Below are 22380 nucleotides of genomic sequence, written 5' to 3'. Positions count from 1 at the left end.
CAGTCTCTGGTTCTCCTGGAATTGTCGCGAGACTCTGAGGCCAGAGTAATAATAATACCAGTGAAAACAATAGTATCTACCTATGTACTAGGTGGAGACTAATAATAATAATAATAAATAATAATAATAATAATAATAATACCTACAACTCTTTAACTGGCCTGGGGACAGTCACTTGTCTCCACTTGATGTTTCTTACAATGACCTTTATCCCATTGGGGAGAGTTGTTTACTTTCTCTCAGCAATGATCCAGACCATGACACATAACCTGAGCCATTCAGATTCCTTGCACAATGCGCATTAAAATCTCCAGTAGACACGACCAACTTATTTCGTTCACAACATAATACTGATATGACTCTTAATGACATGCCTTTCCAGTGCACGTAAAGGATTTGGAATTTTTTTTCAATCAGCAATGGTCCATACCAGGACACATAACCCGGGCCTTTCAGATTCCTTGTGCAGTCTCCAGTTCTGGAATCGTCGCAAGACTCTCACGTGGGAATAATTGTAATACCAGTGAAAACAACAATCTCTACCTATGTAATAGGTGGAGACTAATAATAATAATAATAATAATAATAATAATAATAATGGTGGTAGGTGGAGGCATCCATCATCCACCCACTTAGTGTAATGGTACTCTGTTTTTAGGGTAGCTCTACACTGAGTGGCAAGCAATATGATTTCCAGGAAAGCATTTACAGCACTGGGTGGTAACCTTATCACCAAGCAACACGTGTTCCCTATGTGACAACAAGTAGGTTGGCGAAGGGTTGGTGCCCTTCCCCACAAAGAACTAACTAAAACTACAAAGAAGATGCTTCGGACCAGGACTGACCAAAAGGTGACAATTAAGGACCAAACAAAGGACATGGTACAGATTGTGACATGGAATGTAAGGGGCACAATTAATGAGATGAAAGAGAGAGAGATTGTCCAAGTGCTTGAGGATGCGAAAGTGGATGTATGTGGATTAACTGAAACTGAATGGTGAGGGAAGAGTGTGAGTGAATGGGAGCATGGATAGGGTATATACACGAGAGTAGGCGAGATTGAGAGGGCAAAAGAAGGAGTGTGTATTGTTACGAGTAACAGATGGAAGGAGAACATAAGAGAGTATGGATCAGTTTGCTCAAGGATTGTGTGGGTAAGATTGCAAGTTAGACTACAAATGTGGGTGACTGACTACGTGTATGAGCCAACGCAAGATCGTGCAAGCAGGGTGAGAGAGGAGTTCTGGACAAATGTGGAAGTGTGCATGGAAAAGTCTGAAAGTAATGAGAGAGTGTTTTTGATTGGAGTTATAAATGGAAAAGTAGGGAATGTGAAGGTGGATGAAGTAGTTGGTGAGTGGGGTATGCCTGCAGACTTGGATGAGAATGGCAGTGCTTTGGTGGACATTTGTGCTGGGAGGGTGTTGGTGATAGTCAATACCCACTTCAGACACTAAATGATTCATAGGTATATGTGGCAAGTGATGAAAAGGGTGGATGGTGAACTGAATGAATGGGAGGCTATGATTGATTTTGTGCATATGGATGATAGGATGAGAAGGTATGTAAAGGATGCAAGAGCATATAGAGGTTGGGGGAGTGGACTTTCTAACCACCACTTTGTAGTGGTGAGAGTCAAAGTTCAAATGAAACAGAGAAATAGAAGAAGGGAAGGACAAGAGGAAGTAGTTCACAGAAGGAGGGTGGAAAGGTTACAGGAGGATGGAAAAAGGGCAGAATATAAGAGTGAAATGGAGGAGAGATTAACCCTAGATAGGTAATCTTGATTTTGTTACTATATTAGGTAACGTGGTGTCTCACGGACCCCATGGAAAAAAAAAAACTTCCATTTAAGATATTTCAAAATGCTTCAATACACAAATAATTCAACCCCTTATCTTTAAATAGGGCCAGAAAAAATAAAGTTTAATTGAAAAAATTTATATATTTTTTAAAGTTTATACAAAAATTATTAAATTTTAGGTATACAAATTTTAAAATTAAATCTTGCAAAATTGAAAAGCAATATCATGATTCCTTGGGTGGTCTGCAGTAGACCGATGTTGGGACCTTCTGTATACAAAAGGAGAAAGACAGCAAATTGAAATTAAAAAATCACAAGAGGGCTCAACTGAGGTACATTATAGGTAATCTGTGGTCTAACATACCCCAATGGCTCTATAGAGCAAAATCAGAGCCAGGTACAGCTATGACCCCATCATCTCCATGAAGAGCATCACTAAGCAGGAAGGTAATGAGACGGACAGATCTGTAGACCTTATGTTCATATTTTTAAAAATTAAATTTCGGGGACTGGGGTTTTTGAGACCCCACATTACCTATCTAGAGTATGGATTGGAGCAGATGGGGGACGTGGAAGGTGTGTGCATGATATTCACGGAAGAAATCTGTGCAGCATGTGAGGTGGTGTGTAGGGTGAAGAGAAGATGGACGGGGGTGCAGGGAACAGCATGGTGGGATGAAGAGGTGAGACAGGCTGTGGCACAAAAGAAGAAAGCATAATATATTAAGTGGATGAGAAACAGGGACGTGGAAGAAGTTGAGAGACGGAAGAGAAAGTTATATGGAGAGAGGAAAGGAGAGGTGAAATGATTAGCAAGGGAGAGTAAGAAGAGAGTGGATGAGGACTTTGGAAGGAATTTGAGTGTAAAGTGGAGGGAATGTAAGAAAATGTTCTAGAAACAAGTAGAGAGTTAGACAGGGTGTCAGAGAAGTTTGTAGGGGATTGAAAGACAAAAACGGTAGGTTACTAGTGGAGAACGGAAAAAAGTGAGCAGATGGAGAGAACGCTTTTAGGAATTGTTGAACACAGAGAATTAATTGCAAGCATAAGTGGCTGGGGAATGGCTGTTAGACAGAGGGATGTGAGGAGAGAGGAAGAAATCAGTATGATGGAAGTTGTGGAAGCAATGAAAAAGTCAAAATGGGGAAAGCCCCAGGAATTGATGGAGTGTGTGGTGAAATGCTGAAGCATGGGGGAGAGATAGTAGTAGAATGGATGTGGAAGATGTGCAGATTAGCCTAGGAGGAAGGTAGAGTCCCAGAGGATTGGATGTCAGGTATAGTTATTCCCCAATGCAAAGGAAAAGGGGGATAAAAGTGTGTGGTAATCGTAGGGGTATTTGTTTTCTCAGTGTAATAGGAAAAGTATATGATAGGATACTTATTGACAGAATTATGGAAAAACAGAGGGATCAGTTAAAGAAAAACAGGGAGGTTTTAGGAAGGGAAAATGTTGTGTAGATAAGATTCATTCTTAGATCTTTAGTGGAAAAGTTTCTATAGAAGTGAAAGAAGTTGTATGCAGCCTTCATGGATTTGAAGAAAACATAGAAAGGGTGGATACAAGTTGCTGAATGCCGTGAAGAGTTTGTATGAGGGTGCTAGGGCTGCAGTGGGTGTCGATAGTGAGCTGAGTGAATTTTTCTGTTTGAAGGTTGGATTGAAACAGGGATGTGTCATGTCTCCATGGTTGTTCAATCTGTATATGGATGGGGTTATACAAGAAATTCAAAGTCGGGCAGTGGATGTTGGAGCAGCCTTAATGAGAGAGGGCAGTGTTTGGAAACTCTCTGTTGTTAAGTGAAGACGAAGGGAAGCTGCAAGGCCTGGTGGATGAGTTTGGGAGAGTGTGTAAGAATCTGAATCTAAAAGTAAATGTAGGGAAGAGTAAAGTTATGGTCTTCGAGAGAAGTGAAGTCAGTGAATGTACAATGAGCTTGCATGAGGAAGAAATGGAAAATGTGTGTTTAAGCACCTGGGTAGTTTGATGAGTAAGGATGGAAGTTTAGAGGATGAAGTGCTTGAAAAGGTACAACAAGGAGGAAAGGTTGCTGGTACCTTGAAAACAGTGATAAACAGGGATGTGAGCATCGAAAAAAAAAGTTACTATATGACAGTATTGTAATACCATCTCTGACTTATGGAAGTGAAGCTTGAACCTTGCTGGAGGGACAAAATTCAAGAGTGAGAGCAGTGGAAATGAGTTAAAATTTGAGAGGAGCCTGTGGAGTCACATGGATAGACGGACTGACAAATGCGGAAGTGAGGGAGCATTGTGGTGTGGATGTGGATGTGATAGGAAGCTTTAGGAGAAACAGACTGAGGTTGTCTGGCCATGTGGAGAGGATGGAGAGTGAGAGACTGACGAGGAAAGTGTATGTGAATGAGAAGGAGAGGGGGAGATGGAGGGAGAGACTAAGAATACGATGGAAGGATGGAGTGGAGAGGTATATGAGAGAGGATGTGTGAGCTGGGAGCAGGACAGTGAAATGGCGGGGGACTGGGCGACATGGAGATTTGTTTCTAGCCACCTTTTAAAGGGATTAAGGCGTCTGGCAATAGTGAAATAGATATAATAATCCATCCATCCGTCATCCAATCGTACGTTGCCCCATGAGGAGCGTAGGACCCCGGGGCAAGGCAATTTGGTCCTGACATTTAAGATGAGAGTGACCAGCCTCACTTATCCCTGAGTGGCATTACATGAGCAATCAACCCCAACCATCCCTTGGATATAAACCTTCACCGGCTCAATTCGACTGGAGCACCGTAATTACCCACTAAGCCACCAGGCGCCATAATTTGGTTATATGGTTAGTACCACCCAGCATAGTAAATGTTTTCCTGGTGTACAGGAAACCATTCGGCTTGTCACTCAGTGTTGAGTCACCCACAGGCAGAAGGAAGAAGAAAGAATGAAGGACAGAAAGACAAAAGAAGGAGTGTAAAGTCACCCGTAGGCAGAAGGACGTGGAAAGAATGAAGTAAAGAAAGACAGAAGAGGAAGAAAGGAATGGAGGGAGGAGAGGAGAGCAGCATTACATCGAGTGAGAAGATGGTGAGCGCCCCCACCAACGACAATAGTAATGATGATGATAATAATAATAATAATAATAATAATAATAAACAATAATAATAATCATCATCATCATCATCATCATCATCATCATCATAATAATAATAATAATAATAATGGGACTTGAATGGTGAGTGAATGGGAATGTGGCTCAGTCAGTTGGGCAAACTTTGGTTAGTATCTCATTCTATATTTTTTTTTTCTGGCTCTCTAGGCCCTAACTAACCCGACCACAAGGAGGGAAAGGAAGTCCAGATGATGATAATAACAGTAACAAAGTAAATGTGCAGCTTCATCCTGTGCATTCAGATGAAACATAGATACATATTTAGGAAAAGCTTCTGTGAAACTGGACAAACTCACCTGGAAAATTTCATTCAGATATTTTTCGCATTTCTGATACTTTTTGTTTTGGGGAGGGGGCTTACTCCCCCTAGAAAGATTGCGGGGATCACGCCTCCCAAATACGGAATTACACATGAGAGTTCATTGCACAGCTTGTGCAGGGACACCATAGCCATATGTGCCACTTTTAAATACTTAGAAATTTTCATTTGGTGAGGGGGGGCTGATTTCCCCTAAAATCTTTCTATCTATCTGTCTATATACCTTGGGTGTTTCCCTCCCTCCCCCCAAAAAAAAGGAGGATAGTCTAGACACGCCGACACACTGACAATTTACTTATCCACACACACATACATTTACTGGAATCTTAGCACCAAGAGGAGATGGGAGAGGTCTTCACCGCACCTCACAGCATGAGGGTCAACTGCGCAGTGAAATCAGCGACATCCGCAGCAGGGCCCAACAGCAGAGCTGGTTTACCCCAGCCACATCTTAATATTATCATTAATGTTTTTATTATTATTATTATTATTATTATTATTATTATTAGTAGTAGTAGTAGTAGTAGTAGTAGTAGTTTTAGTAGCAGTATGTCAGTAAATGAGAATATGAGTAAAGTGATGAAGTGTACGAGGTTGGTAGATGGTAAGGGGATGAATATAGTTTTGAATGATGAGTTGCTTAGGAGGTAGTGTTTTAAGTATTTAGGGTCACATGTTGCTGTGGATGGAAGAATAGATGTAGAAGTGAAGTTTAGAATGAATGAAATAGGAAAGGTGCTGGGAGGAATGAAAAAAAAAATGTTTAGATTGTAATGGTAGAATTTTTATCCCGCCGGTTGGTGGTAGTGTAACGCTAGAGATTTATAATCTTACCGGTTGTTGGTACTGGTCAACTTACCCATTGATAATACAGGTGGTCCTCGACTTAGTGTCGACTTAGTGAATTTTTTTAGAAAAAAAAAATTCACTTCAATAAAACAAAAGGGGGGAGGGGGTGGTATTTTGACTTGGTATGATAGATGATGATTGTTTAAGAAAATTTTGGTAGCGTTTGTAGTTTTTGGCCGAGCCTAGATTTAGTCAGTACCACAGGTGGTCGTCGTTCCCTCAGCGAAGGAATCTTGAATTGGAAGGGGAGTGAATTAGGCATGAGAACTTAATTCCCTTGATTAGGTACACCAAGAAAGAAAAATGATAGATACTTTACTCTTCTTTAATAACTTTATGCTGGTTTCCACAACACATTTTTAATTACATGACCCTTTGTCATATGAAAGAAGATTATACATTAAAACCATGGTTTGGATGATCATTCCTCCAACATTGTCACCAGGCGAAAACAATTTGATACATACAAACGATTTATGAGGTCACTGTACCTTACTTTCTTTTTTTCAGTTATTCTTGGACTCGACAATAGCCTCAAGACATTGACCTTTTTACGAGCCTGGGTTGTCTTTTCGGGCTGGCATAGCCTCGAACCAATAAGAATTATTACTCGTGTTCTATTTCGTCCATATAATATACTCTCATCATGTAATTCTCTGTAATCTACAAACACTATCAATTCAGGATTATTAATAGTTCATAATCGTCATTACTACATAATCACCAAAAATGCATAATCACTCGGGCTTGTGTAGCCTCGAGGAATAATTCAAAAATTACATAATCACCAAGAATACATAATCACTCGGGCTTGTTTAGCCTCGAGGTACAATTCAAAATTACATTATTGCTCACAAGCACTGGTTCCCTTCCACGCTCCTAATTTCCTAACATTAATTTAAGAGAAAGAAAACGGTTAATGGATTTAAATTCCGCCTTTCCGTTACCAGATCACATCACTTTTAAATTTCTGTTTCTTATTTACAAAAAAAAAATTCACTTGATAGATCAATGATACTATTTCAGTTACATTTGGTTTATAAAATAATTCATGGGTAGTGTAAGTGTGTATACAGACTAGTCTATGGACAGTACCACGGGAGGGCCTCGTGCTCACACTGACGTCGCCGGTGTCTGGGGACTGAACCAACGTCCATTATACACGACGTCTGGGGAACAAGTCTACGTTAAGCTTTCAACAATATTACTTCATATGGTCCATGCCAAGTAAGGATTAAACAAAGAAAAAAAGGGGGGGGGAAGGAGAAATGTGTACAGCTCACCTGAACCAACGTCCATTATACATGACGTCTGGGCAACAAGTGCAGCTTCCTGGGTATGCTTGGGACGCCACTGCTAGGTCAAATGAGGTGGTGTTTTTGAAATATGGTGGGTTTCAATTCTCGTCACAATTTATTTAGCAGTGTACCCATGACGCCAGGACTTTTGACTGAATTGGGGGAAATTTGGGATTCAATCCTTACTTAATTTAGATACTGATTTTACCACTATCCCGCCTTGAATTTTGGGGCAGCTTATGCCATCTAGTGACGGCTAAGGTAAGCGGGACTATTAAATCCTCACAAATGACATTGTTTAGGCCTTTTTGACTGTTAATCTCACATATTTGGGTTCTAGCAGCTTCATTAGTAAACATTTCACAACTAGGATACGGAAAGAATTGTATATTCATCATTATTCTGTTTAAGGTTTAAACTCGGCGCCCAATAACGACACACAAAGGAGGGGAAAAGCTGCGCACATCTGTTATTCATTACTCGACCAGACGGAGGAATTCCCATAGCTCAACATCCACAATTACATCACCCAATATATAGATACAGAGATACATACATATAAAAATAAAGTTAACCCTACATTAATCATTAACATATGAATTACTACTTAGGATAGGAATTTATAGACTAGTATTCAGGTTACACCCTATCTAACTTAAAAATTACAGTACCTCTAAACACATACATGAATATTAAATTTGTGGCACTACAAGATGTCATATGCTTAACCCTTAGGATACGCAAATCGATCGACCGAACTTCCCTGAAACCCTGTATTTGGAGCCGATTTTTCAACTCTTACAGAAGTAAAAAGTTTTATGCCCCAGGTTTAGAGCTTGAATTTACACACGTTGTGCCGCAAACCACAGCATTTTAGACCAACTGGTTCATGAGCTATAGCCCGTCAAAGTTGAAAAAAGTTACCCTTCCAGGCGGGGTAACTCCAGTTTTCTATGCGCTCCCACCTAATCTCTCCCTCATTACGCCCCTCCCATGACCGTCCTCACCCACTCCCATCACCCTCCCTCTCTTCCTCCCCTCTCCCCTCCCCCTACCCCCCCCTACCCCTACCCTTCACAATTTTCTGGCTCATTTTTTTTTTTTTCAAACACTAGCATGCATAGTAATTATGTTGGTGTTCCTCACTCCCTCCCAACACCCTTCTCCCCCAACACTTCTCCCCTCCCCACCTTCCCTCCCCTCATCCGCTTCCCTCATAGCTGCGTAGCTGTCCAAATTAAAAAAAAAAATAAAAAAAAGCATGCAAAAATCTTTTTCTTGGTGTTACACACTCCAGCACCCTCTCACCTCATCCCTTCCCCCCAATCCCCTCCCCTTAGAGCTGTCAAATCAAGTAGCTGTAAGAATTTCAAGAGGGAAAAAAGCTAGAGCTACCCCCATACCCCCACCCTATAGAATTTTCCAGCTATTTTTTTTTTTTTTTCAAACAATAGCATGCACAATAAATATGTCGATGTTACTCACTCCCAACACCCTTGCTCCCCAACACTTCTCCCCTCCCCACCTTCCCTCCCCCCATCCCCTTCCGTCATAGCTGTGTAGCTGTCAAAAAAAAAAAAAAAAAAAAAAAACATATTCTATGTTTCATGCATGGGTGTATGCAGTTACACAAACAGTAATTTGGTATTAAATGAAAACACGCGACATGAATAGTAACAATGATGTATAATACTCTATGCGAGGGGGGGGGGAGAGTAAAGCGGACGGCATACTACACGGGGTGGGGGGTGGGGGTTGGGCGGGGAGAGGTCTGAAGGGGTGGTACAGGGGTATAAAGGCGGGAGACACACCACAAGACAAAGAGGACAGGCAGAGGGAGTACAGAGGTGTGGAGGGTAGGTAGGGGGGATATAACCTTCCCCAGGGAGACAGGGAGGGAGGGAAAGGGGAGAACCATGATGGCGTGATGAAGGATGGTGGGGGAAGGGGAGAGAGGGAGCAGGAGGCGGTCAGAGGCGAGGGAGGGGGGCAGGGAACAAAGGTACGGTATTGGGGTAGGGGAAGGTTGCGAGAGGGCAGTGGGGGAATCACCCCCACACCATGGTAGGGGCCTGGATCCTCCCCCCTCCTTATTCAAGACTTAGTTCTTATTGGTTTGTATCGATATACATCACAATCGGGCCGAAGCCTAGCGTCCCCAGTTTTTTACAAAGGCTCTTCTACCGATCACATTCGGTATCTAGCGTAATCCTGAAAAGGATTGATCGATCCTGTTAGTACTTTAGGGGTTAGTATGGATGAAATGAGAAGTCTGTATGAGGGTGTAGTGGTACCGACTGTGTTATATCGGGCTGAAACACGGAATATGGGTGTAGCAGGGAGGAAAAATTTGAAAGTAATGGAGATGAGGTGTCTGAGGAGTACGAGTATGTGTCGAGTGACGTGTATGGATTGAGTGAGAAATGGTTAAGTGTAAAGGAGAACTGGAGTTACACGGAAGATGGCTGATCGAGTTGAGCAGAGTGTTGCGATGGTTTGAGTATAAGGTGAAAGTGGATGATGAGCGATTGGTGAAAAAGATAGCTGGATCAGATGTGAGAGGTGTAAGGCTGAGAGGAAGACCATAGACAGAATGGATGGACTGTGTGAAGAGAGCATTGGATGTGAGAGGGATGTCTGTTGAGCAAGGAAGAGTGGCTCTTTGTGATAGGAATGACTGGAGTGAAATTGTGAATGAACAAATGGTGATGCGGCCCCGAGGGGATATTCTCCCACTTTTGGTCTGATCAGCTGCTCAGGTCACGTGGGGATAAGAGAATGGGTCCATTATGATGTGGCAGGGGTAAACCAGCTCTGCTGCCAGGCCCTGCTGTGGATGTTGCTGATTGTACTGTGCAGTTGACCTTCGTGCAGTGTGGTGCAGTAAGGATCTGTCCCTTCTTCCTTTGGGGCTAGGATACGAATGAATGTGTACGTGAGGATATGTAAATTGGGAAATTGTCGTCCTGTCTCGGCTACCTCCCTTTCTTTGGGGGAAGTAGCCTTGGTATATAGATAGATTAGTACTGGTATTATTATTATTATTATTGTTGTTGTTATTTTTACAGTATTATTGTTACTTTTGGGGGGAGGTGGCGGCACTCACCATCCACTCACTCGATGTAGTGTTACTCTCGGGTGTCTGCCGTTTCCTCTCCTCCATCCTTCTTTCCTTCAATCCTCTTCTGTCTTTCTTTTCTTCAGTCTTTCCTCGTCCTTCTGCCTATGGGTGACTTTGCACTCCCTCTTCTGTCTTTCCTTCATTCTTTCCTCTTCCTTCTGCCTATGGGTGACTTTACACTCAGTGACAAGCCAAATGGTTTCCTGTACACCAGGAAATCATTTACTATGCTGGGTGGTAACCATATGGCCATATTTTGGCGTCTGGAGGTTTGGTGGGTAATTGCAGCACTCCAGTCAAACTGAGCCAGTGCAGGTTTATATCCAAGGAGAGGTTGGGGTTTACTGCTCAAGTAGTGCAAAGCGGATGAGTGAGGCTGGTCACTCTCATCTTCAATGTCGGAACCAACTTGCCTAGACCGGGGCTCCTACTCTCCTCATATGGCAACGTAAGATTGGATGATCGATGAATGGATTACTATTATTATCATTATTATTATTATTATTATTATTATTATTATTATTATTATAATTATCACCATCATTATCATTATTATTATTATTATTATTATTATTATTATTATCATCATCATCATCATCATTATTACCTCCGCAAAGAAGGTTATGTTTTCACCCCTGTCCGTTTGTTTGTTTGTTAGTTGGTTAGTTTGTGAACAAGATTACACAAAAACTACAGGACGGATTTCCACGAAACTTGGTAGAAGAATGGGCCTTGGGCCAGAATAGACTCCATTACAGTTTGGTGCTGATCCGGATAAAGATGCGGATTTTTTTTTTTTTTTCACTTTCTTTAACGTTGCGAGATAGGGTGTTCCAACTTATAGGGTTATGAGTTTGATATTGCATTAGACTTGATCGAATTAAAAGGAACTGCATGTTGGGCCTTGGCGGAGGTATGAGCTCTACTACGTGCCATACTAGTTAGTATTAGTATTAGTATTAGTATCAGTATTAGGATTAGGATTCCATCAGTTTTTTTCCCCAATTTTTATCATTCTTGTTCATAATGTACTGTACAGCACCCCGACCCTGTTACACTTACCAAGCTTGAATGATCTTGACCCACTATTTATTTTCACACGTTGAAAAATGTCAACAAGTTATTAATTTTCAACCTCAATTTACTCCATAATTATTATAGATATATGAACATGGAAAGTGATCCCCTAATAAAATTATCTTCCAAACAGTTGTATGAAAAAAAAAAAAAAAAATGAAGGCCATTCATGTGTGACATTACGATATTTTGGATATACAACTTTTCAAAAACTTTCCATTGCTCTTCAGTACAAGAAAAAACAAAACATAAATGAGGTACTTCATGGCCTTAGAAGTTTCATTTCGTCCCAAGCCAGATCTGTATACTTTTTGTAGCAGTTTGACCGTGGTTTTTTATATTTAAAAAAAAAAAAAAACGAAAATATTGCTTTTCAGCTATATTTACCTCCGTCAACAAAACTGGACGTGGTTGTGTATTCACCTGTGTTTGTTGCTAGCCGGAATCAAAAGATTTGGCAGTCATGCTGGGTAGTTTGTCTGCTGTCTACAAGTCACAATTTTGCACCAGTCATTCTGAAAAGAACATCAGAAGGTAGATATTTATAAACCCTGAAAGCTTATTGTTTTTCATCAAATTTGGTCAAAGGCCCTGGGCTGGGTAGGGGGTTGAAAACCCTCAATGGCCGTGGGTCCGGATATAGCTGGGAGTGGCTGGCCTTGTTGTAGCCGCAGGCGTGACTCCATTGAATTCCACAGCTGGCCACCAATTATGTTCCCGGCTGGTATGGAATACTCTAAGTTCCCCAGCTGGACACATCCCACAGCTTAGTTGCTGCCACGGCAGGCGGCGGAAATGTGGTGGTAATCCTGTGTGTTAGAAGTGAGGTTGTGTGCACATGAACAGAACCGGAGCAGATGAGCAGATGTGTTTTCTCTCTTTATTATGCCACAGAAAGATACAACTGCGACAAGAGAGTGTATCAGAGTAGTACGTCTCCCTCTTACGAGATCTGAGATTATTCTACTGCTTCTGCTCTGCCCCGCTGGGAGCAGGCTTAGGTCAGCTTATTTAGAGATGCCACATCTCTCAGAGACAACGAGAGATATACATAAATAGGTGTGTATTACAACCCTACCATGCACATCATATATCTCAATAAGGTATGAACTACATGAGTTATATTAGTATAGATATATGTTTCCCCAAGACTTAAACATCTGCATATTTTATACTCTTCTATCACCTTCTTTCACCCTCTCTGTTTACGTCCGAAAAATACTGGCTTTGGGCTTTGCGCGTCTGGACGCACATCTTATTCCCATGCCACACATACAGTGTAGTTGTGTTTGGTTGTGTATCTTCACATTATATTACACACTCTGTAATTATGAGTAAACATCTCTGTATGTAATATGTAAAAATACTGTGAGACTTCAACTCATCATGGAAACGATGTCCGGCACCAGAACGTTGCTCGGCCACACCTTTTCGACGTCCCCGTCAACATTGTAGTCCTGACTACCGTGTAGCCTAACCAGTGTGTAGGGTAGCTAACTATTCAGGCAAGTCCACTTGCAATCCGCAAGTACTTACCCATGGTTTTAGTGGGTTTCTCACATTAAGGCCTTTCAGATAGTAGCCCCAAACACAAACACAGGACAAGACCACAAGAAGTAGAAGACCAATGCCAGGACCAAAATAGGAAGGAGAAAGGTAAGAAGGAAGATAGGACGGTACATACGGTATCAGTCTTGTTCCGGTTAGCAACAAATTTTACACTTTTTAACACATGAGACAGCCTTTTCACATTCAATAAAGAAACACTGAATGAAGGTAGAAAAGGTTGTGACTGGAACGAGAAATTCACCGACAGGCTAGATGTTCTTTGTAAGGTAGAATTACTATCTCTTTACTGTGTGATGTGGGGTAGCCAAACACATCAGGGCCTATATGTAGGCTTTACTCAACATAAAACTATGATACATCTGAAACAAGCATAATATCTTTAGAATAGGAACGGAACACAGACACTCGTACAACACAATAATCCACAACTAAAATATCACTAGACTGTATATTAGAATACACACCTGGCTTGGTTGCCTGCTTCTCCCGAACTGACACCACACCTACAGACTCGCTCCCAACTCAACTAGTTTACAGTTTTGCCGGACCTAAGCGCCAGCGAATAAGTAACTAGTACGATCAGTTAAATGGTTACATTGTTACAGAGTTAACAACTACAGACAATCGTTACAATTATCATTACATTCTCCCCCTACCACAAAAGTGCATCTATGATGCCTCAAAACGAATACGAGGACGCCTGATACGCTCGGATCTCCTCAGAACCGGTGCACCCTCCGACTCAGGTTGTCGACCAGGGAGGGAAGTCTCAGGACCGGAACCCTCATCTCCAACACTAACTGCTTCAGGAGTACTCAACCCCGGGGTTGCATCAGTAGTATCCTGAGACTGTGCTGGAAGTTTCCTGCTGGCTGGGGCCAAGTGTCGAGTAGATACAGTATCCTCCTTGCCGTCTGGATACCGAATATGAGTGTAATGAGGACTTGCTTGTACGAGCTCCACTTCATCAACTAGGGGATCCGTCTTGTTAGCTCGTACGTGGCGCTTCAGCAGCACAGGACCAGTGTTACACAACCAGGATGGGACAGTGGCTCCTGTAAATGAACGACGAGCATAATTAAAAAGTCTTTCGTGAGGGGTAACATTAGTGGTTGTATTTAGTAAAGAGCGAATGGAATGAAGGGCATCAGAAAGAACACTCTGCCAGTACTGGGTTGGTAACCCACGAGACTTCAAAGCAGTAGTGATGGCCTTCCACATGGTTCCATTGAAACGCTCCGCTTGCCCGTTGCCTTGAGGGTTGTAACTTGTTGTCCTGCTTCAAGCTATTCCTTTACTGGTGAGGAACTCTTGCAGTTCCTTGCTCATGAATGATGTCCCCCTGTCTGAGTGGATATATGCTGCCATGCCAAAAATGGAAAATAACCGAGAGAGACACTTAATTATTGTCGATGCAGTCATATTAGGACATGGAAATACAAAAGGTAATCTGGAATACTCATCCACGACATTTAAGAAATACTGGTTCTTATCAGTGCGTGGAAGGGGTCCATTGAAATCTAGATTTAGCCTTTCAAACGGCTGAGTAGCCTTTACAAGTTGGGTCTTATCAGGACGGTGAAAATTAGGTTTGCACTCTGCACATATTCGACATGAACCAACAACTTTTCTAACATCCTCAATGGAATAGCGTAGATTTTTAGACTTCACAAAATGTAGCAAATGAGTAACACGTGGATGGCACAAAGCATCATGAAGAGAAAACAGTGATTGATGGTCATGACATGTTACTCCACAACATGACCTGGAAAATACGTCGGATGGACTATTGTCTCTCCCTGGTCGGTAGATAATGTCAAAATCATAGCATGACAATTCCATCCTCCATATTAAGATTTTATTTTTCTTAATCTTGTTTTTGTGCTGTTTATCAAACATGTACTTCACTGAGCATTGATCAGTTTTGATAGCGAAATGCTTACCAGACAAGTAGTGCCTCCAGTGGCGAACTGCCTCGATGATAGCCTGAGCCTCCTTTTCTACAGCAGGGGAGCGTGTCTCAGATCAGTGTAGAGTTCGTGAAAAGAAGGCAACCGGACGTCCAATTTGAGTAAGAACTGCTGCAATAGCGGTGTTTGAAGCATCTGTTTCAACTTCAAAGGGTGCAGTCTCATCGATAGCCTTGACCACCGATGATGCTATGTCTTTCTTGAGTTGAAAAAAAGCTCCCTTCGCTTCCTCTGTCAGGGGGGAGGTAGTTGTGGCACTAAGTGGGCGAATCTTGCTCAGATAGTTAAATACCCACCGCAAGTAGTAAGCGAAGAATCCTAAAGTACGGCGGAGTGACTTCATGTCCCACGGTAAAGGCAAGACTCGAATCACTCCCTCCTCTGGGCGAATCACTCCCTCCTCCACCACATAGCCCAAGATGGTGAGGTGTCTGGTTGAGAAAATACACTTGTTTTCATTGTAAACTATGTTCCTTTTCTTAGCAGCTTCCAGGAATCTCTGGAGATTCCTATCATGCTCTTCCTGAGTCATCCCACAAATGGTGACGTCATCTAAATAAGCAAAGGTTCCAACAAGGCCCTCTTCTTTGATGAAGGAATCCATGATCCTCTGAAAACAAGCCACTCCGTTGGTAACACCAAATTTGACACGGGTAAACTGATATAGCTTACCACATGCTTCAAAGGCGGTATATGGCTTGTCTTCATTTTTAATGGGCACTTAATGATATGCACTGTGGAGATCAATCGTACTGAACACACAATACTGAGCGATCTTGTTTACTGTGTCATCGATACGAGGCAAGGGGTACCCGTCAAGGAGCGTGAACCCGTTGATAGTTTCTGAGTAGTCAACAGCCAGGCGTTTCTTGCACGACTCGCTCTTTACAACCACTACTTGAGCACGCCAAGGAGAGTTGCTCGGTTCAATAATTCCTTCACTTAACAACCTCTCCACTTCCTTTCCTATGAATTCATGATCCTCAGCAGAATAACGTTGTGACTTTGCTGCGACTGGATAACAGTCAGTCGTTAAGTTTGCGAATAGTTCTGGGGGGTCAATGTTTATCACGCTAAGTCCACAGATTATGAGAGGTCAGCATAACCTTTTCATGCTGCTTCTGGAAATCCTGACCCAAAATTATGTCAGAGCACAACTCTGGTAATACAGTCAGGTGTACATTTTCATACTCCCGGTCGTTCACCTTGATATCAGCTCTACAGAATCCGGATGTCTTAGATGAGAGTGAAGTATTCCCCATAGTCATGGTACTCTGGGACTCGTGCTCCTTTAGGGAGTGACGTTTAACTAGGTCGGGCTGAATGAGTTTTCTGAACTGCCACTATCAATAAGTCCATCAGTTTTCACCCCATTGATTGAAACTTCAACAACAGCTTTGGATAATGCACCTGGAGTGGCCGCTGCAGTTACGCTAGCCAGCGTAACATGGTCAGTAAGGGCTACCGAGGCACTGACACTGGAGGATCGATACACTTTGGCATAGTGACCCTTTTGCTGACACTTGTGACAAACTGTTTCACATGCAGGGCACTTCGTGCGTGAATGCCTCAAAAAGCCACAAAAGAAACACTTGATACTGTTGCCAGCCATTAACCCTTACACCGCGGGCATGTTTACCAATGTTTTGCGTGTCCCACGGGGTTATTCGGGCTCCAACAGACTCTCAAAAAATATTTGCCAAAAATCAGTTATTAGTCCTAGAATATTAAAATTATATATGCTTATGGCACATACCTTCAGCTTTCTCCTGGAATGTTTGTTGAGCCTTCTTCGATTACCATTGTGGAGACCTCTGAAGTTGGGTAACGAAGTCTCCACTTTACACTTCCCGACAACCCGTAATATGTTTACCACAGCCAGATATTAACACTATAAACACTACTCTATGATTATCAAGTAGTTTGGGATCCATACTCAAAAAAAAAAAAACACTGTGAAAGCAATGAAAATTACGAGCGCGTATGACCTTCCCACTTGCGCTAGTTCGCTCTTGGTACTCTGTCATTTATTATTCATAAAATCCCTCATACTTTATATTTCTATTACTATATAACACTTATATATATCTGGAGTTTTTATCCATAAGTTTCCTTCAGTAGTATTAGTTTATTGTCACTGAAGTCATTCAATTTTTCATTCAGTAAAATACGTAGAGAGCCACGGATTCACTTTCACTGTTAAAACATCAAGTATTTGTACTTATATTCTTATATTACTAATTACTTACATTACTATTTACATTTTCTATTGTATTTTCAATATTTACCCTTCTATTTTACTTACGCTATGTTATTCACTGTCACTTTCAGTAAGATAAAACTATAATACACTGTTCAATCATATGTACTGAATATCCATTGCTTTCACTTGCTATTTACACATTATTTTCACATTACTTTCCTTTCCCACTTGCACTTTTAGAACTGCTTCTGGCTGTGGTAATCAATGAAGCAGGTAGCACAAAGGGGAACCTGGCACTCAGCGTACTGCCAAGAGGTGCGTTTGTGCTCCGGTGTGCGTCGGGTGGTATGTGCACACACCTGGCACCTGCGGATCGCAGCCTTCCTCTTGCCTGTGGCAGGCATTAGCACTAGTCTGTGCCGATCCATGTACGCCCTCTGCTCAAGTTTGTCGGGAAGTGTTACTGGATGGCGCTTTGGAGTTGCTGCTGTCACCCTACCATATCTTTCCAGTAGCTGCTGTACACAAGTCCTGGCGAACAACCTCAGGGAGAAGGACTTGGGTGGCTTGACCTTCATCTTGTACAGGATGAAGGCGTTCAGCATCGTCATGTCTATGAGATGCAGAAAAACTTTCCTGTATCACCTAGTATTCTTCCTGAGGCAGTCGATCTCACCAATCATCAAGTCGGACTTGTCCACCAGCCGCATGCTGATATTGTAGTCTAACACAGCATCAGGTTTCATCACAGGTTCGCCTGTCCTACGGTCGACCTTCCCACTGTCTCTCATCTCCCCCATATGTGTAGTGGTGAGCATGTGCACGACCCTCTTGTCATGCCACTGTATTGCCAGCATCTTCTCAGACTTGTGTAGGTGCACGTCTCCTCGCTGCGAGGTTCCTGCCTCTGGGAATTTAGGGAAGTGGGCACGATTAATTTTGACAGTGCCGCAGGAGCCAATGCCGTGCTCTGAAAGGTATTTGGCAAGTTTCGGTGCTGTATAATCGTTGTCTGTATACAGCACATAATTCCCACCAAAATACTTTTCAAGGAGCACTTTCACTACACAGCCTGACAAGCCAAGGGGGGGTGTTTTATCCAGATTGACAGTGCTGGCTAAATAAATGACGAAGTCAAGGATGTACCCCATCTTACAGTCGCACAGTACAAAGAACTTGATTCCAAAGCGATGACCGAAGACATCCTCTGAACAAAACCAAGGATTCGTCAATGACAACCTTCTGAAAGGGGTGGAAGAATGACATAAACTTATCCTTCATTCTGCTCAGAATCTCCCCGATCTTCCAGAGTGGGTCAGTTTGGGAAGGTACATCGTTGTCAGCAAAGTGCAGGTTTCCCATGATGTTCCGGAAGTGATCTCTGGCCATGTACTTATTGAAGGTGGGTGAGGGTAGTAAGGGGTCCATGGACCAGTATTCTTCCAACTCATGCTTCTTTGAGTGTGGCATGAGAAGCATGAGGGCGAAGAACACATACAGCTCCTGCACTCCCAGCATGGACCACTGTTGCATCTTGGCTGCACCTGAACCACTTGCAGCACGTTGTGATTAATACCTGTTGGTCTCATCACATATGTGCTGCATGACTTCATCATCTAGGAAGGCCAAAAGGAAGTCCACACACTCAGCATCATCGTCAAGAGTGAAGGCAGGCTGTACGCCTGAGGAACTCTCATCAAAATCTAAATGTTCTGGGACAAAATTGGACCCTTCCGTCCAAGCGAAGGCGTCCAGGATTCCCTGTCGTGGTGGTGTAAGATGGGTGAGGGTGGCAGGTGGCTGTGAGGGAGATTTACCATATTCAAGGTCACTCGTACTGACCCTGCGTTGCCGTACAGCACTAGCAGTCCTTACTCTAGTAGCAACTCTACTTTTACGGGTCAGGGATTTACCTCTTCCTCTACGGCCTGCCTTCACTGTTGATGCTGGTGGTGACTCTGACGACGAAGACTCTGGAGATAATTCAGCAGAAGAAGAGGAGGAAATGAGTGAAGTGGGGCTTGGGGAACGGGGAGGTGAATCAACTCGGGACTCATGGCAGGCTGGGTCACGCAGGGCCATTGTTCTGGGGCTAACACGCTGCCTTTTCACTCCCTTCCCAAATTCCCTCCCTTGCTGCACTAATGGCTCCTTTCCCTTGGAGCTAGGGATAACTTTGGACACTGAAGCACTCGTACTAGTACTTTCTGGCACGATTTCCTCACCCGGCTCATCACACGATTTCCCCGTAGGGTCAAAATCACTATCCATCATCACCATTGACAATTCCGCTAGTTCACGTTCCACTGCAGTCACTTAGTCCTTTCCTGCTTCCCTCACAACTTTTTCTGGGTGTAGAGGTCACAGGGCCCTTTGCAATGGGCGCAGAAACGGCAGAAATGGCGAGGCGCGAGTGCGACATATTTTGACCACAGCGGAGGACAAGGAACTAAATGCTGCGGCTTATCTGAGAAGGCAAGGGTTGACAGTGACAATGAGGATGACAGCTGCTAACTTACATGCTAATAAATTATTGGTAGAAAATCTCGGCAATACATAAAGAAATAGGTAGTTCCAGGTGAATGTAAATGTCACTTAGGCTTTTCCCTTCCTTTCTGATATATATTTTTATTACAGAAATAGATTACAAGGCATAATTCAAAGGGGAAATTACCGTGGTAATGTAGCGAATGAATGCATGTGAGGTGTTGTCAGGTGATAATTAGCCAATTCCTGGTGTATACCACTATCATTTACCTTATTTTTTTTATATATATATTATTTTGTATAAGTATAGGGGATAAGGCTTATTTCAATGGATGAAATCTGTGGAAAAATCTGGGGGAGATTTGCTTAGCGCAGCGCGGCCGGGGAGGTGAGAGGACAGGGTAATGGAGGGGAGGTAGGGAGGGGAGTCAGGAAGGGGGGAAAATCGCTAAAATGTCAACAATGGATGGGAGTACAGATGAGATTTGGAGTGCTGACTAGTGTTGGACATTGGCAGTACTGATAGATGATAGAAGCCACCACTTGAAAGCCCGGGATAATTCAAAATAACACAGAATCACAAAAGTGACACCCAGCGGTATGATCCATTGCGCCCGAACGTCACGAAAGTGACACCCCACGGTTAAGGGGTTAATGAAACAGCCTCGGGCTTAAATTCACTGTTATTCTCACACGCTGCACTTACCAGACGTGAGGATGGAACACCACCATACGACTCCGAATCCTTTTGACTGGACTCGAGAGCTCGCACTTGATCAAACATAGTTTTGTTTTCTAACAATGGCTGCCTGATTGCTGGAGACAGTAGACCACTGATGAAAGCGTCCCGGATAGATTCCTCACAGCCTTGAAATTACAGTCTTTAGCTAACACTTTAAGAGCACTGAGATACTCATCTAGAGTCTCACCAGTTTGTTGGTGGCGAGTAGCGAGGCGGTGACGTGCAAACACTTCATTCGTAGGTTTCACGTAGCGAGCTTGAAGTGTGCTGATAGCGTCATCATAAGTAGTACACTCTGATATAGCTACATACACTTTCGGGGACACAAAGTTGGTAAGGAGCCCGAGCTTGTCCACTTTTTCTCCCAGCACTGCCTCCAGAAAGTTTTTGAACGTCTGTTGCCAATGTCTCCACTCCTGCGCTGCCGACAGTGAGCTGGGGTCCGTGTTGAGTTGCTCTGGCCTCAGCAGACACTCCATTCTGGCAGCGAAGTGATGGGTTCTGACCCCTCATGTTCTGGAGACAATCATTACAATTATCATTACACTGTGCAACTCATAAAAATCGGGTGCAACGTAATAACCAACTACCACAAGGAACTGGTGCTATGAGGCACGTCAGTGTTACGTCCTCTGTCTCAGGAAAGAAGAAGTACTGTTTCACATGTACATGAGCATGCAAAACTGACTTGAGCTGAATGGGTTGGAAAATACAATGTTGCAATGTAGAGGAAGTGTTCTTGTCTAACAAGGCCATCTTACACTCATCTACGTCTGACGGTATAAAGATAGAATAGAAAGCAGGACATACATGGAGATCTAGAAAGAGAGCCTTACACTTCTCAAATTCACCCACAGTCATTTCTGCTATATACTTTTTTTGTCAGATACACCTAGCACCTCTGGACCCTCATTCAGCAAAAGGGAAAGGAATGAACCACCATGCGTGGTATGTTATAGCATTCCTCATAGGTACTAATATCAGGATGCCATCATGGGTCAACTGGGCCTCCAACAATGGGTAATTATATTCCAGTTGACTCATACCAAAAAGTGGCGTAAGTCCATGCTTCACCATAGCTACGTCAAGAGCATTGATTAGAACATGAGTAGGAAGCAATAAAGCATTAACCCTATTCCAACTTGCATCAATTAAGCTGTTCACCATATTGGCTGCATGCAACTCCAAAGCAGTGACTGACTCATTGAGAGCATGTAAGTACTCAGCAATTAACACTTAGTTAGGGTTGGTAGGTTAGTTTAGATGTTGTTCACAACTCCTACGAGATGGTTGGTAGTCTCAATTATCTTGTTAGCTTTCTCAGCGAACTCACCTAATTGTTCATAGGCGTGTATGATTAGCCTGTTAGCTGCCAATGACAAATCATGCATCTGTCTGCCCAATTGTACTACGTCCTTGTCTAGTGCCTTACCAAAGAGCTTTTGAGACAGGATACCTAGAAGGTCCACAAGTCCTTTCTTAGTACATACATGGACGTGCTGGGAAAGATCAGAATCTGCACTAGGTAAAGCGACATGTAATTTAGTAAGCCTCTCTATGAGCCAATCTATATGTCCAGTTTGAAGCTTGACTCTTCTATGCAAGGTTTGTATGAAAGCTTCACTGTCCGAGTTCATCAGCTGTGGGTTAAGGTTAAATGACCTTCCTATTTCCAACAGTTGCTGTTTGAGGTGAAATAATCCCTCGAAGGCATCTCTAACAGTATCAGGAGCTCGGAGATAGTCTTCCATTGGATAGTGGACGCATACTGCATCCTCTACTACCACGACTTCTCCTAG

The 22380-nt window shown here is 42.8% G+C and overlaps 1 protein-coding gene and 1 pseudogene across 1 annotated transcript; both read right to left on the bottom strand.

The window, feature by feature from the left end:
- Window positions 1-13848: 13848 nt before the first annotated feature.
- On the bottom strand, window positions 13849-16242 carry LOC145412447 (uncharacterized; the record flags this gene model as incomplete). The annotated part of the gene is made up of 4 exons (XM_080282335.1): window positions 13849-14234; window positions 15240-15374; window positions 15597-15807; window positions 15934-16242. Coding segments are annotated over 4 exons (1041 nt in total), but the record flags the coding sequence as incomplete, so codon positions are not given.
- A 216-nt stretch (window positions 16243-16458) lies between these two features.
- Window positions 16459-21060, bottom strand: LOC145412436 (uncharacterized; annotated as a pseudogene).
- Between the last annotated feature and the right edge of the window lie 1320 nt (window positions 21061-22380).

Source organism: Coenobita brevimanus, chromosome 12 (assembly GCF_032717465.1).
Source record: "Coenobita brevimanus isolate Jiangsu-jjx chromosome 12, ASM3271746v2, whole genome shotgun sequence".
NCBI lineage: Eukaryota > Metazoa > Arthropoda > Malacostraca > Decapoda > Coenobitidae > Coenobita > Coenobita brevimanus.
This window is presented reverse-complemented; position numbering and strand designations above follow the sequence as displayed.